The sequence below is a fragment of the Petaurus breviceps genome, unplaced genomic scaffold, assembly GCF_028583685.1.
Source record: "Petaurus breviceps papuanus isolate PSGF00001 unplaced genomic scaffold, PetGlider_PUasm1.0 181, whole genome shotgun sequence".
Classification (NCBI taxonomy): domain Eukaryota; kingdom Metazoa; phylum Chordata; class Mammalia; order Diprotodontia; family Petauridae; genus Petaurus; species Petaurus breviceps.
In genome coordinates this window covers 11,937,133-11,952,718 of record NW_027185784.1, presented here as the reverse complement: position 1 = coordinate 11,952,718, position 15,586 = coordinate 11,937,133, and the positions used below count along the sequence as shown (strand labels likewise).

Here is a 15,586-nt window from a genome sequence, read left to right as displayed (position 1 = left end):
GCATAAAGTTAGACATTCATAAATGTTGAATAAGCATGAATTCTAGTCTTTGAGCCAAGGTAATATCTAAAGGTCAAATATCGTAACTGGCTTAGGACTCTGACCTTGTCTGTGTTCTATCAGGCTCTCTTGTAACCATTCAAAACAAAAAAGCAAGGCCAGTTCTTAGAGTATGGAGTGCTGACTGATTAGTTATTATGTGTTATTTGAGGGTAAATGACATAATGACCTTATATAACTTCTTCTGAAAGATAAGTGATTTCATGAGTTTTTGGTCCAAAAAACCCTCATTATTTGGTAGGCAGCTGTCATAGGAGCAACTTTACCCCACTCTGGCTAAGTTTAGTTTTGTCTTAAAAAGGTATTAAAATTGGCCCTCAACACTTAATTGGTGTAAATAGACTAAGTATAAAAGCCAATGTTTGAGGAGTCAGGAGCTTCTTCCCTAGGTTTTTCAGTTTGTGACCTAAGCACCAGTATGATCAAAGTAGAGGCAGGATAACCGTGCCCAAACTATTTAATGCCTTGAATAACCTTTTCATCCTATGCTAAGTAAGTATCCTTTTGTTAGCTGTTAGATGATCATTTTAGATGTTAGATGATCTCATTTTTTAAGCTCCACTGCCAAATCAGCCCAAGTAAGGCCTAGCCCACCATATTTTGTTGATAGTCCTTTAGGATTAGATTCAAATGACCTCAACAAAGTGGGAGAAGGTCAGTGGGGAAAAGTGGGGGCCCTGAGTGATCAGAATTTCCAAAATGGAAGCCCATATAACCTCCACTGATTTGAGGAGATGAGAAAGCTAATTGTGGTGTGCCCTAAATGGGCCTGAAAGATTATAAAAACCAAATCTGTACCCCAGGAATCTGAATTTGTAATTAATGAGACCAGATTCCTTAGCATACTTAGAAATCTCTTTGCTTTCCAGAAAAAAAAGAAAAAGTAAATTATACTTGAAAGTAAATTTTGCAGTTAGCAACAGATATGAATGTTATTCCTTAAAAACCTATACCCTGAAGATGATAAATATTGTCAACTGTTATTTGTTGAGTATGTATAACTTTTCAGTTTGGGGTGGGGGGGTGATAGTGACCTCCAGATTCATCAGGTGTGACAATCCTCGGCTTTCCCTAGAGCAGCAGTTCTCAGAGTTTGGTCCAAAGACCTCTGTAATTCCCTAATGGTCTGAAAACTCTGTCAGGGGGTCCATGAAGTCAAAACTATTTTTAATAATAATGGTAAAATATCATTTACCTATTAAAATACTCCTCCCTTTTCCTGCTACTTATGTGGATGAGAAGCTTCTGGTTTCACACCTCTGGCTTCATATCCCCAGGTAAGTAGATCTACCAGATCAGTTACCATTGTGGCCAAAGCAGAGGCAGGGAGGGTGAGAAAGATTACCATTGTGGCCAAAGCAGAGGCAGGGAGGGTGAGAGAGATTGAATCAGTTTTGTATTCTTGCTGAATAGCCTTTCCATACAATAGCTAAGTAAAATTCATTTGTAAAAAATTCTTCACTGGTCTTTTCAAGTGTCTCATTTTGTAACAATCTTGAACCTGACCACTGGCCTGAGTCTCAAGCCTGATGCTTAACACCAACCTACTGATAATGAACTGTAATATGGCCTAAACATAATGAAAATATAGGCAGTCAAATCACAAACCAGATTGGTCCTTAATTCACATGAATTTAGGTTTGACTGTGTATCATAGTTAAGATGTTTGTGCTACTTGGCAGAGTCACTGTAATTTTAGGTGTTGTCAGTTTATTGATTCTTGTAAGGTAGAACATTCTTACAGTGTTACCCTTGAAAGTCCATAGCCTGGGTCTTCTATATGTGACACAGTATTATGATAAGGTTCTTTTGGTATTTGAGTTAGTAAGTCCCTTGGTATTTCAGTAACTGAGTCCCAAGATGGGCCTGGCATATCAGATTCCCCTTTATAGCAAATGATGTTAGATCAAGTTTCTATTGTGTGACTAAAAGTAGCTGGATTAGTCATCTTTAATAATTCTTTGTTTCTAAATTCCTTTTTTTTAAAAATAGAAAATGACAAATGAAATACTAAATCCATATGGGATTTTTACAAATAAGCCTTCACAAATCTATATTTGGAATATGGTTTTAAAAACTGGATAACTTGGGGACAGTTTTTTTGTATATCAAAGGATTTGAATTATTGTCAGATGATTAAATTTCAAAACATGTTAGGTATCCCTTTCTGAATTTTGAATGTAAAAAAAATGAAATATTCAGTTATTGGTGCCACTACATTTTCCTGAGAGTTAGTATGTATTGATGGTTAGGTGGTACTTGTCAAGGGATTTTAGTATAATAAATATTGGACTTGGTGTGTTTGGTGTTTGGTGTGGCACTCCATAATGCCAGCTGTTATTAAATAGAAAACTGAGGTTGACAAGATTAGAGGTTCCTCTTATTGTATTTTCATGGCATGCATATTGTTCTTTTGGTTGTGTTTTCTTTATATAATTTCACATTTGAATCCTTCATATTATTTAATAACATTTTTATTCAGTTACAACCATACCATCGTTTTGGAGATAAGCACTTCTCATTGGAAACACGTATGTCCAACTGATTGTTTTGCTATTTCAGGTAGTGCCTAGCTGTCTTTAAAAGATCTTGAGGATCTCTCTTTTGATTTGTTCTTAGGTTCATGCATGGGAGATCTCTGACCAGTTGTTACAGATACGACAGGATGTAGAATCGTGCTATTTTGCAGCACAGACAATGAAGATGAAGATTCAGACCTCATTCTATGAACTCCCAACGGACTCTCATGCCTCTTTACGGGACTCATTGTTGTCACATATCCAGAACTTGAAAGACCTATCCCCTGTCATTGTAACTCAGGTAAATCTTTGTGTTTACATTCAGGGGAATGTTTGTATAAGATAGACTGTCAGGTTTTCATTAATCTGATGAATATTGAAAATGTTATAATCACTGTTGGTAGCATATCTAGGGATAGCATTGATACCCTTATTCCAGTCTTACTGCTCTAATTTGATATGGCAAGAATTTTTTCAGTCATTTGAACCAATAAACGGGAGGGGGGGAGAGGACAGTTATCTGATTTGTCATTGTTATTCAGTTGTTTCAGTCTTGTTCTACTGTTCATGACCCTATTGGGGCTTTGCTTGGCAGCAAAGATACCTGGTGATTTACCATTTCCTCCTCTAGCTCATTTTACAGATAAGTAACTGAGGCAACACGGTTAAATGACTGGCCCAGGGTCACACAGCTTGTAAATGTCTAAGACCAGATTTGAACTCAGAAAGGATGGGTCTTCCTGATTCTAGGCCTGGCACTCTGTCCATTGTGCTAGCTTGTTGCCAGGTATCTGATAATGAGCCTTAAATTTTAATAAGAAAGGATCTGACTGTTTGTGCTTACATTTACAAAGTAGAGATTTGGGGGGGGGGGCTCAGTTAGAAAGGCATTGGATAGGGTATCAGTCATTTGGGGAATGACTGAACAAATTATGATGTGAATATAATGAAATATTATTGCAGCAAAAGAAATGATGACTATGATAGATTCACAGAAGTTGTGAAGGCATTAATGAACTGATATAGAGTGAAGTAAACAGGGCCAGGGGAACAATTATGCAATGACCATAATATTATAAAGGAAAATAATTCTGAAAGACTTCAGAGCTCTGATCAATACATTGATTAGCGATGACTAAAGAATGCTAATATGAAGTATGCTCATGTAGAAAATGTCATGATGGAGTAGAGGTGCCTAGTAAGATGTGTTTATAATAAAAACAGCCAATGTATTTATTTATTTTTTCTTAATTTTACTTATTGGTTACAAGGGAGGGCTTGGTGAAAGAGATTCAGCAGGGAGTGATAGTAACATAAAGAGAAAAGAAAAAGGCATCAATGAGATATTTAAAAAACATGGAAGAGAATAGAAGGAAGTTTAGAAAGGGTCACAGAGAAGCTGAGCATTTTTTTCTGTATCATGTTAAATATAAATATACACTTTTTAAAAAGCTATGTAACAAGTTCAACAGTTTCATAAACAGTCTTTTTTATTCTTTGCAGATAGATATGTTCATATTTGTTGATGTTTGATGATATAGTAAAGAGATTTTTTAAAAGGCAGCAGATAGTATTTAGAAGGAAGAGTCAAGCTGAATGAAAGTTTTTATAATGTGGAGGCTTCAAACTGTTAAATCTTTTCTCTAGTGACTTCTTTACCTCTGCTTTTAAAGATATTTTACTAAAGAAAGACATGCATAGAAATGGATTAATTTTTTATAGTGTATTATTTCAACTTTTTTTTAATTGTGAATATAATAAGCTACTTTAATTTAGTATAGCAAAAAGAATGCTGGCTCTGGAGTCAGAGGCTCAACTCTCACTTCTGCTCATTATTAGCTTTATGCCCTTGGGCAAGTCGAGGTCGATAGATGAAGCATTAATTAAGCAATTACTATGTTCTAGAGTATTAAATTCTGTGAATACAAGTACAAGCAACTAAAACAGTTCCTTCCTCCAAGGACCTTACATTCTAATGGGGGAATACAACACTTAATGGAGAGCTGGAAGTAGAGTGGGTGCTGGTGGTGGCGGTGAGGATGTGTTCACTAAGGCATAGTATGGAGATGACCAGGAAATATTGTAGAGGCCTATTTCTGAGCAAGATAGAGTAAAAGTTCATTCATCAGAGCCTGGGAATCCAAGAATAGAGTCTTAAGTTTGTGGCGGGGGGGGGGGGGAATGAGGATGATGGGCCTCAGTTTTCTCGTTTGTAAAATGGGAGAGTTGGACTAGATAGCTTCTGAGGTCCCTTTGAACTCCTATGACCTTTGGAAAGAATTCTCTGGAAGATGGCAGAGTATAGACTGGGACTCCCAACACTCTCTTCCAAATAACTTTAAAGCCTCAAATCAAAATGTTGAGGGGCAAAACCAACAAAAGATCAGAGGAAGACAGTCCACAGGAGAGGTCTGTAACATGAGAGGATCACCAGTGTTGGACCTTAGAGGTAGCAGCAACAGCAGTAGCAACTTTGAGAGCTTTTAGCCTAGAGATAGTAAAGGGGTTAGATGACTGCTCAAAAAAGAGATTACAAGGTACTCTACTGGCTCTGGGTGCAGCTGGCACAGATTGGCAACTCTTGTCCATAAGCAGTTCTGGATTGCAGGTCTAGGGCAGAGAGGAGCCCTTGTGATTGGTTGCATGGGAGTAGAGGTCCTAGTCACATTTCCACATTTAAGAGGAGCACTGATTGGGGCGGCCAGGTAGCGCAGTGACTAAGAGCACCAGCCCCAGAGTTGGGATGACCTGGGATCGAATCCGGGCTCAGACACTTAGCAACCACCCAGAAACACCTGGCCCTGTAACCTTGAGCAAGTTACTTAACCCCAGTTGCTTAGGGGTGGCCAGCTGATGCAGTGAGTAAGAGCACTTTCCCCAGAGTTGGGATGACCTGGGATCAAAGCTGGGCTCAGATACTTAGCACCACACCCAGAAATAACTGGCCGTGTAACCTTGAGCAAGTTACTTAACCCCAATTGCTTTTAAAAAAAAAAAGCACTGATAATTGCAGCTGCAAGGTGCAGGAGCTCTTCCTAGGTAAAGAAACAGTGAAAACTTGCACACTTTTAGACTACCTATAACTTGCTGACCTTGCTGAAAACAGCAGTGTGAAAAAGCCCAAAACTGGGGACAGTGCTTCTTCTCCAGGTGAGCAGAACCCAATTTTAACATAAAATTCAAAGTCAAGAAATAGACTGGAAAAATGAGCAAACAAAAAAAAATCTTGATCATAAACAGCAGGGAAGACCAAGACATAAACTCAACAGATGCAATCAGTGCTGTAAAGAAAAATGCTGATGGAACCCAAGGCCAGCAGGAATTTCTGGAAGAATAAAGAAAGAAAGAACTCCTTAAAAAATAAAATTAGTCAAATGGAAAAAGAGGTACTCAATGAAGAAAATAATTCCTTGGAAAAGATATGAGAAAATTTTAAGACTAACTCATTGTTGGTTCATTATGTTGAAGTTGTGAGCTGAATCAACCATTCTGGAGAGCAGTTTGGAATTGTGCACAAAGGGCAGTCAAACTGTGCATACCCTTTGATCCAGCAATACCGCTACTAGGCCTTTATCCCAAAGAGATTGTAAAAAAGGGAAAGGACCAACGTGGACAAAAATATTGATAGTAGCTCTTTTGTGGTGGCCAAGAATTGGAAATTGAGGGAGTGCCCATCAATTGGGGAATAACTGAACAAGTTGTGGTATATGAATGTAATGAGATACTATTGTTCCATAAGAAATGATGAGCAGGCAGATTTCAGAAAAATCTGGAAAGACTTCCATGAACTGATGCTGAGTGAAGTGAGTAGCACCAGGAGAATATTGTACACAGTAACAGCATCGTTGTGTGATGATCAAATACGATAGACTTATTTAACTCTTCTCAGCAATGCAGTGATCCAAGACAATTCCTAAAGACTCATCATGGAAAATGCTATCCATATCCAGAGAAAGAACTATGTAATATGAATGCAGATTGAAATATACTATTTTGACCTTTTATTTGTTTTTTCTTTCTTGGGGTTTTTCTTTTTTGTTCTGATTCATCTGTCAAAACATAACTGATTAAGAAATATGTTTAACCTTGATTGTGCATCACATTGCTTGTTGTCTTGGAGAGGGGAGAGGGGGAAAAATTTGAAACTCAAAATCTTACAAAAATGAACATTGAAAACTATATGTAATTGGGAAAAATTAAATACTATTAAGTGGAAAAAAAAAGGAAATAATTCCTTAAAAATTAGAATTGAGCAGGTGGAATGATTCCATGAAATGTCAAGAAATAATAAAAGTCAAAAGAATGTAAAAATAGAAGAAAATGTGATGAAATACCTTATAGAATAAGCAACTGTCCTGGAAAATAAATCAAAGAGATAATTTAAGAATTATTAGACTACCTGAAAGCCATGATCAACAAAAGAATGTACACTTAATGTTTTAAGAAATCATCAAGGAAAACTGCCCTGATATCATAGATCTGGAGGGCAAAATAGAAATTGAAAGAGTTCACCAATCATCTCCTGAGATCCCAAAATGAAAACTCCTAGGAATATTATAACCAAAATCCAGAGCTCCCAGGTCAAATAGAAGCAATTTAATCTACAAGAAGCCAGAAAAGAAGCAATTTAAATATCAGGGAGCCATAGACAGGATTGCACAAGATTTAGCAACTTCCACATTAGAGGATCAGAGGGCGGGTAATATGGTATTCTGGAAGGCAGAGGAGCTAGGATTACAGCCAAGAATAGAAAAAAGACAGGATAGAATTTTTTTTCCAATTACACATAAAGACAATTTTTAACATTCATTTAAAAAAATTTTTTTGACTTCCAGTTTATTTCTTTCCCTCTCTCACCACCCTATCCCCTAAGATGGTTAGCACTTTAATATAGGTTATGTATGTGCAGATTATTTAAAACATTTCCATATTAGTCATGTTGTGAAAGAAGAAACAGGCCGAAAGAAAGGAACCATGAAAAAATTTAAAAAGTGAAAATAGTATGGTTCAATGTACATTCACCAGTTCTTTCTCTGGATATGGTTAGCTTTTTCCATCCAGTCTTTTGGAATTGTTTTTGAATCGTATTGCTGAGAAGAGTTGTCATTCATAGTTCATCACACAATGTTGCTATTGCTGTGTACAATGTCCTCCTGTTTCTGCTCACTTCATTGTGCATCAGTTCATGTAAGTCTTTACAGGTTTTTCTGAAAACATCCTGTTCGTCCTTCCTACAATAATCATTACATTCACATACCACGACTTGTTTAGCTGCTCCCTAATTTATGGGGATCCCCTCAATTTCTTTCTATTTTTAGAGGGCAATTGGGGTTAAGTGACTTGCTAAAGTGTCTTAAGTCTGGATTTGAACTTCTGACTTTAGGGCTGGTGCTCAGTTCACTGCACCACCTAGCCACCACCTAGCCGCCCCCTGATTCCTTCAATTCATATGTATAATTCATATATTGTTTGCTCTCTTGGAGGTTTAGAAGGAAAGGAGAGAATCTGGAACTCAAAATTTAAAAAGAAAAGAATGCTAAAAATAAATAATAATTTGAGAAAGAATGAATTCTGTAAACATTAAACTTCAAAATTTTTTCTGTTCTTTTGATATATAGATGTGCTTTTTATATAATTCTAATCAGTATTTTTATGTTATTTGTGATCTTTTACTTCCTTGATTTTTTTCATGTATACATTTGCTTTTTCTTTTTTTAATTTTCAAATGCTTTATGAACTTTATTAACTTCTGATTTACATCATTCATTTCTGCCAGATTTTGAGTTACAAATCTTCTCCCCGTTATTCCCCTACCCACCGCCCCAAATAGCAGTCCCACAGGATATCCCCTCCTCCAATTTGCTCTCTCCCATATTTTCTCCCATACCCCTTTTGACTTTTCCATATATATTTGTTGTTTTGTTTTTTAAACATTTGATTTTAAAACTTTGAATTCCAGATTCATTCCCTTCCTCCCTTGTCACCCACCCTTACTGGGAAGATAAACAGTTCAGTATAGGTTGTATATGTGTAGCTAATGCAAAACAATAACATATATAACAGATATATTGTAAAAGACTAACTATATTTTCCTCCCTCCTATCCCACCTCCCACTTGTTCTGTTCTCTACTTTGATCCTGTCCCTTTTCAAAAGTGGGTGCTTCCAACTTCCCTCCCCGCCAGCCTGCCCTCCCTTCCATCATCCCCCGTCTCATCCCCTTCTCCCCTACACTCCTGTAGGGTGAGATCCCCTATTTAGTGTGTATTTCATTCCCTCCCCAAGCCAAATTCAATGAGAATAAGGTTGACCTGTTCCCTTTTGCCTTCCTGTTCTTCCCCTCCATTGTAACCATTTTCCCTTGCCTCTTCTATATGAGATAGTTTACCCCATTCTGTCTCTCCCCATCTCCTCTCATTATTCCTCTCCATCTCCTCCCCATATTCCTCTCTCACCTCTTAATTTCACCTTTTAAGTATCATTCCTTCCTATTTAATTGGTTGGGTGCCCTCTTGGAAGCCTCCACACGCTCTGGCAAGCTGGTCACACACCCCAGATCCCCACCCGAGACCGCAATCCATATCCAAGCAGGTTAAAGCAAGAGTGATTACCCCTCAGACTGGTCACTTAGTCCCCCTATACTGCAGGCCAGGAGCTGGCGCTGGCTGGCTGTGCTGGGTGTCTCAGTGGCTTCTCGCCCCGGGGGCAAAAGCTGACACACTCCCACTTACTGGTCCCAAAGTCCAGGCTGCACTGACCTCTCACTTTGACCTTTGCATCTGTGTGTTGATAATTCTGGAAATGGCCACAGCTGTTGGTCATTTGGAGTCCTTCCAACCGGGTGGCTGGTCAGGCCCGCCCAGGGGCTAAAACCTCCAGCTCTCATGGGCCTGGGTTTGGTGAGCAGAGGGTGCTGTGCTGGCTGATTCCTGCTGGCCTGCCGGGCTGTCCTCAGCAGGAGGTTAGCTTCTCTGTGTCATTTTGTGGGTTCTGTGGCTCTCAAGTTTGTTCAGAGTTTACTTTTTATATTTATTGGGAAATGTGGAAGCCGGAGCCGCTCAAAGGTCCTTCTTCTACTCTGCCCCCTATACATTTTCATAGTACATATTTGTTATAAAATAACTGTACTGTATTTTAAACATACATGGTTTGCCTAGCCATTTCCCCATTGAGGGGACATTTGAGGTTTACAATTTGCTTTTTATTGGAGGGGGGAAGGTAGAGCAGTTCGGGTTAAGTGACTTGCCCAAGGTCACATGGCTGGTTTTTGTGTTCAATGTCTGAGGCCAGATTTGAACTCTGGTCCTCTGGACTTCAGGGCCAGTGCTTTGTTCACTGTGCCACCTAGCCACCCTCTTTTAGTTATTTTTCCCTATTAGTTATTTTTATCAACACTATTAAATAGACTTCCCTTCTGGCTTTTGTCATTTTTTTTTAAGTACATAGATATTTCCATATAATTTAACCTTTTAAACCCTGTAAAAACTTAAGTTTTCAGTGGAAACAGTTTTAAGATAGTTTGTCTAATGGCATGGAAGTTAGATTTCCCTTGTTCTGGCACTGCTTCACATTATAGTCATAATTTCTTTTTTTTTTTTTAATTTATTTACTTTTAGTTTACAACATTCAGTTCTCACAATCCCTTGAGTTCCAGATTTTCTCCCCTTCCCCCCCATGGCGGCATGCAATCCAATATAGGTTCTACAAATACCTTCACATTAAACATTAGTGAAGTTGTAAAGGAGAATTATAACCAATGGAATAAGCAGTGAGAAAGAAGGAAGAGAGCAAGTAGTTTGTTTCAGTCTTCATTCTTTCCATAATTCTTTCTCTGGATGTGGAGATCCCCTTCCATCATGAGTGATTTTAATGCCTTTACAGAAGAAATATATTAGCCAGTAAATACTAATAGCAACAGGCCTTAAATCAAACCTCACCTAAGCAAAGGTTAGAGATGATGATAGGACTGAAAGTTGGGACACAGGATATATTTGCAACTCAACCAGTGAAGGGCTGAACTTCAGGCCACAGTAGAAAAGGAAGGGGATTGATGAATTAGTGAGGCAGCCCTCTTAAAGTGCTGAGGGTTTTTATCAGCTCTGGTCATTGTCTGTTTTGGTGTGTGAACACCTGGGTTGTTCCATACAGAAGGGCTACTTTTCTTCTAATTGCTTTCCTGCCTCTGTTGTCATAGGCAAGGGGATGCCAGTTAGTGAGGTTGATGTGAACGCGGAAGTGTTCCAGGTATAGACAGTTGCAAAAAAGAAAAGAGATGCAGGCAGGAAGAGAAGGCATGACTGGAGCAGACACAGCCTATTACAAGAAAGGTAAAGCCTGAAATATGAGAGTTTATACCCCTTTCTTTCTAGGTGCTTGCTTCCATTCTAAAATAGACACTTTTGATGACAGTTGAAGAAATTGGAATAGAGTCTGAAATCTTTCCAAATTTAGGGTCATAGATTTAGATATGAATGGGAATTTGGATGGGAATTTAGGTGTTGGTCCATTGCTCTCTTATGATAGATGAGAAAACTGAGGATCAGAGAAATGAAGTGACTTTACCAGAGTAATCAAGGTAGTTTGGATGGCAGAGTCAGAATTCAAACTGAGGTGCTCCAACTTTAAGATCCAGTGCTTTTTCTGTTTGCTACACTACCTCCAAGGCACGGGGATAGGATGGGAAATAGGGATTGGACCTGTCTATTCCTTCTTTCTTTTTTTAAAATTTGTTTCACAAACATTTCCATAATATAGTAGAATAAATAAAAGAAGATTGCACATGAAACTTTAAATTTATTCCTTTTAAATATATAATAAAGTTAACATGTAAGATTCTTTCCCCCTCCTCCCCACCTCAGAGATGGTTGCCATAGACATATGTGTGTATGTAAAATCATTCTGTATGTACCTCTGTTTATCAGCTTTTTCTCTGGATACAGATTGTGTCTTCTTCATAGGTCCTTTGTAGTTAATTTGGATATTTGTAATAGTCTAAATGACTTACTCAAGTTATTTTAAAAACAATATTGCTGTTAACTGTATATTATTTATGTTAACCATTCTCTTGGTTCTGTCCATTCCACTCTTGCATTATTTCATGTAAGTCTGTCCATGTTTGTTCTAACATCATCATGCTCATTATTTTTTTATAACACAGTAGTATTCTATCACTATTATATACCACAACTTGTTCAGCCATTCCACAATTGATGGGCCTCCCTCAATTTCTAGTTCTTCACCACTATAAGGAGAGCTGTTGTAAATATTTTAGAACATAGAGATTCTGTTCCTTTTTCTCTAATCATCTTTGAAAATAGACCTAGTTAGGGGTATTGCTGGGTTAAAGTGTATAGACAGTTTAATAACTCATTGGGCATAATTCCAGATTGCTCTTGGTTGGATCAGTTCACAGTTCCACAAATAGTGAATTATGTCCCAATTTTTCTACATCCCCTCCAACATTTGTCCCTTTCCCATTCAGTAATTTTAGCCAATCTGCTACCGTGTTTCCCTGATAATAAGACACTGTCTTATTAAATTTTTTTGGACAGAAAAACACCAGAGGGCTTATTTTCAGGGGAGGGCTTATTTTAATGAACATTGACAGCAATTTTAATAAACAGGTAAATGTGAACAAAAAAATGTACCTTTATTCAATAAGCAAATCACTGGGGAAGAACAGGATGACGCGCTCACTGCTGCAGCTCTGATTGGATGCAGCTCGGAGCGCGGTGCGCGTTTCACGGGGGGGGGGGACGGTGCATACAGAGGGTACCATAATGTAGCGTGTAGCGCAGGGGATCACCTTCACTACAGTAGCAATCTCAATAGGGCTTATTTTCGGGGGAGGGCTTATTTTAGAGGAATCTTACACAGTAAGGGGAGGGCTTATTTTCGGGATAGGTCTTATTATCGGGGAGACACGGTAGGTGTAAAATGGTATCTCAAAGTTGTTTTAATTTGTGTTTCTCTAACCAATAATGATTTGGAACATTTTCTCATATGACTATAATTTATTTTGATTTCTTCATCATAAAACTGTTCATAGCCTTTGACCATATTTGAGATATAAGACTTTTTTCTGAGAAACTATAACATTTTTTCCCCAATTAAACTATAAGGTAATTATTATTAAAACTATCTGGTACTAGCTAAGAAATAGAAAGGTAAATCAATGGAATACAGTAGACGTACAATTTACAGCTGCAAATGAATATAGTAGCTCTGTATTTGACAAGTGTAAAGACTTAAATTTTGGGGATAAGAATTTATTATTTGGTAAAAATTATTGGGAAAGCTGGAAAGCAGTATGGCAGAAATTGGACATAGTGGTCATTGGGGTAGAGGCAAGATGGCAGAGTAGAAGCAGGAAATTCTGTGACCTCCCCCCACAACCATGTCAAATACCTATAAAATATGACTCTAAACAAATTTTAGAGCTACAGAACCCACAAAGTGACAGAGAGAAACAAATCTCCTGCTAAAGGCAGCCTGGAAGGCCTACAGGAAGGGTTCAGTGCAGTGCACTTGGAGCTGAGGGCAGTCCCACGTGAGTTCAGGGTTTTAGCCAAAGGGAGGCAGTGGAGGCCAGAGAAGACTTCAGGAGAGTGAATCACCAGCAGCTGTGGTGGTTACCAGACTTTTCAACCCATAAATGCCAAAAAGAAAGTCAAAGTTCAGTTCGGAACTCTGTTGAAAAGGAAAGGTGTGGTCCAGCCCCTGCCCCTGGGGTGAGAGATGACCGAGGCATAGTGGCTGCAATGTCTGCCTTCTAGCTGCCTCAGTAACTCCTGGCCTACAGATCATAGGGGACCAAGTGACCATTCTGACGTTAATCGCCCTTGCTTTGACCTGCTTGGATCTGGGTCGCTTTCCTTGGGCAGTGGTCTTGGGGTGAGAAATGCCGGTTTGCCTCTGTGGTGTCTGTAGAGAGGGCGCCCTCCTCAGACCTCTGATAACATTTGTGAAAACCCCTCTTTCTGGAAGCTCTACTGTGGCAAAAAGCTCAAAAGTCAAGTAATTGACTGGCAACATGAGGAAGCAAAGCAAGCACAGCAATCAAACCTTAGATTCCTTTTTTGGGGACAAAAAAGATCAAAGCATGGAACAGGAGAAAGACAATGAAGTCAAAACTCCTTCGTTGAAAACTTCCAAGAAATATATGAACTGGTTACAGGCCATGGAGGAGCTCAAGAAGGACTTTGAAAATCAAGTAAGAAGAGTGGAGGAAAAATTGGGAAGAGAAATGAGAATGATGCAAGAAAATCATGAAAAGCAAGTCAACAACCTTACTGAAGAAAATAACACCTTAAAAAATAACTCAAATGGCAAACAAGGCCCAAAAAGCCAATGAGGAGAAGAATGCCTTTAAAAGTTGAATTTGCCAGATGGAAAAGGAATTCCAAAAACTCATTGAAGAGAATAATTGCTTCCAAATTAGATTGGATCGAATGGAAGCTAATGACTTTATGAGAAACCAAGATACTATAAAACAAATCCAAACAAATGAAAAAATAGAGGGCAATGTGAAATATCTCATTGGAAAAACCAGTGACCTGGAAAATAGATCCAGGAGAGATAATTTAAAAATTATTGGATTACCTGAAAATGATGATCAAAAAAAGAACCCAGAAATCATCCTTCAAGAAATTCTCAAGGAAAATTGCCCTAATATTTTAGAATCAGAGAGCAAAATAGAAATAGAAATTGGGCATAAACCAATATCTTACACCATTTACCAAGATAAGGTCAATGGATACATAACCTAGATATAGAGTTAAAGAGGATTTGAAGAAGATAGAACATATTACCTATCAGATTTATGGGCGGCAGTTTATGAATAAACAAGAGATAGAGAGGCAGTGTGAGGTATAAAATCAGTGATTTTGATTACATTAAATTTAAATGTTTTGTATAAATAAAACAAATGTAACCAAGATCAGAAGAAAAGTAGATTGGCCTTGTCATTTCGTGGTAATGGACAACTCCCAGGAAGAGGGAGACTGAACCTTCTGTCCAGCTTATCATAGTAGAACTTAGAACACTGAGGGTTAAGTCACTTTCCCAGGGTAATATGTGGCAATACCAGTCCATATATGGCAGAGGTGGTTTTTAAATCACAAGTTTTTCTCACTTCAGGGCCAGCTTTCTATCCACTATAGTATGGGTTTGAATTGGGGGACAGATCAGACGTTTTGGATGCTTTATTTCTTTTCCATCCTTTGTACTATTATTGTGTAGTGACAGGTTGAGTTTGGCACTTGTATGTATGAAATATTTAAAAAAATCTAGGGGAGGGTCCCCAGTACATTTGTGTATATTTTCTATGGAGGCCTTAAAGACAGTCTTGGATGGGTTATAACTGTACCCACACATATGAAATTATTGATCAGTAGCAGTATTTTATCTTTTTGAGAATTGATAAAGGAGAAAAGTGAAGGTGTAGATTTGGAAAGGAGTAAAAATTCTTACATGTTTCATTTTAGACTTTGATTTAGTGAGGGCAATTCTCACTGGAGGTAAATAGGTTATTATTTAGAATTGAAGAGGGATTTAGGTGATTTCAGGTCAGTTTAGAGTTTTCTTGGCAGTATGGGAGGAACATGAAGGAGCAGAAAAAACATGAATCAGGTATCTAGAGGGAAGAGATAATTTCTATAGTCTATTACTAGAAAAAATAGTATTTTGCTAGAAGAATAGGACCCAAAATTTTGTGCTGGCTATGTCAAATTCCACTCATCAGGTGACCCTGACAACCAGCTGTTTCTGCATGCCTCATGATTTCAGTACTATCTTATCCCAAATTATAGACTACTACTACATGATAACATAAATAGAAATTTAATGGTGTTTAGTGTGACAGCAGGGGAGATTCACTTAACAAATTTTTTAGTCTTCTTAGCCGCCATTACAGTTGCTTCAGTATGAACTTTTTTTTTTTCCTCTTAAAATTCTCTTCCCTAAAGGAGGATCTTAATCCTGGTCATAGGACTTTGTCCCATATGTGAC

General features: G+C 38.1%; 1 protein-coding gene across 1 annotated transcript in view; it reads left to right on the top strand.

Moving 5' to 3' along the window:
• TNPO3 (transportin 3) overlaps positions 1–15,586 on the top strand; it is a 125,308-nt gene that overhangs the window by 27,319 nt on the left and 82,403 nt on the right. The window contains exon 2 of the mRNA XM_069087182.1: positions 2,680–2,880. Coding sequence (XP_068943283.1) covers positions 2,680–2,880 — 201 coding nt within the window. The remainder of the gene's footprint in view (positions 1–2,679; positions 2,881–15,586) is intronic.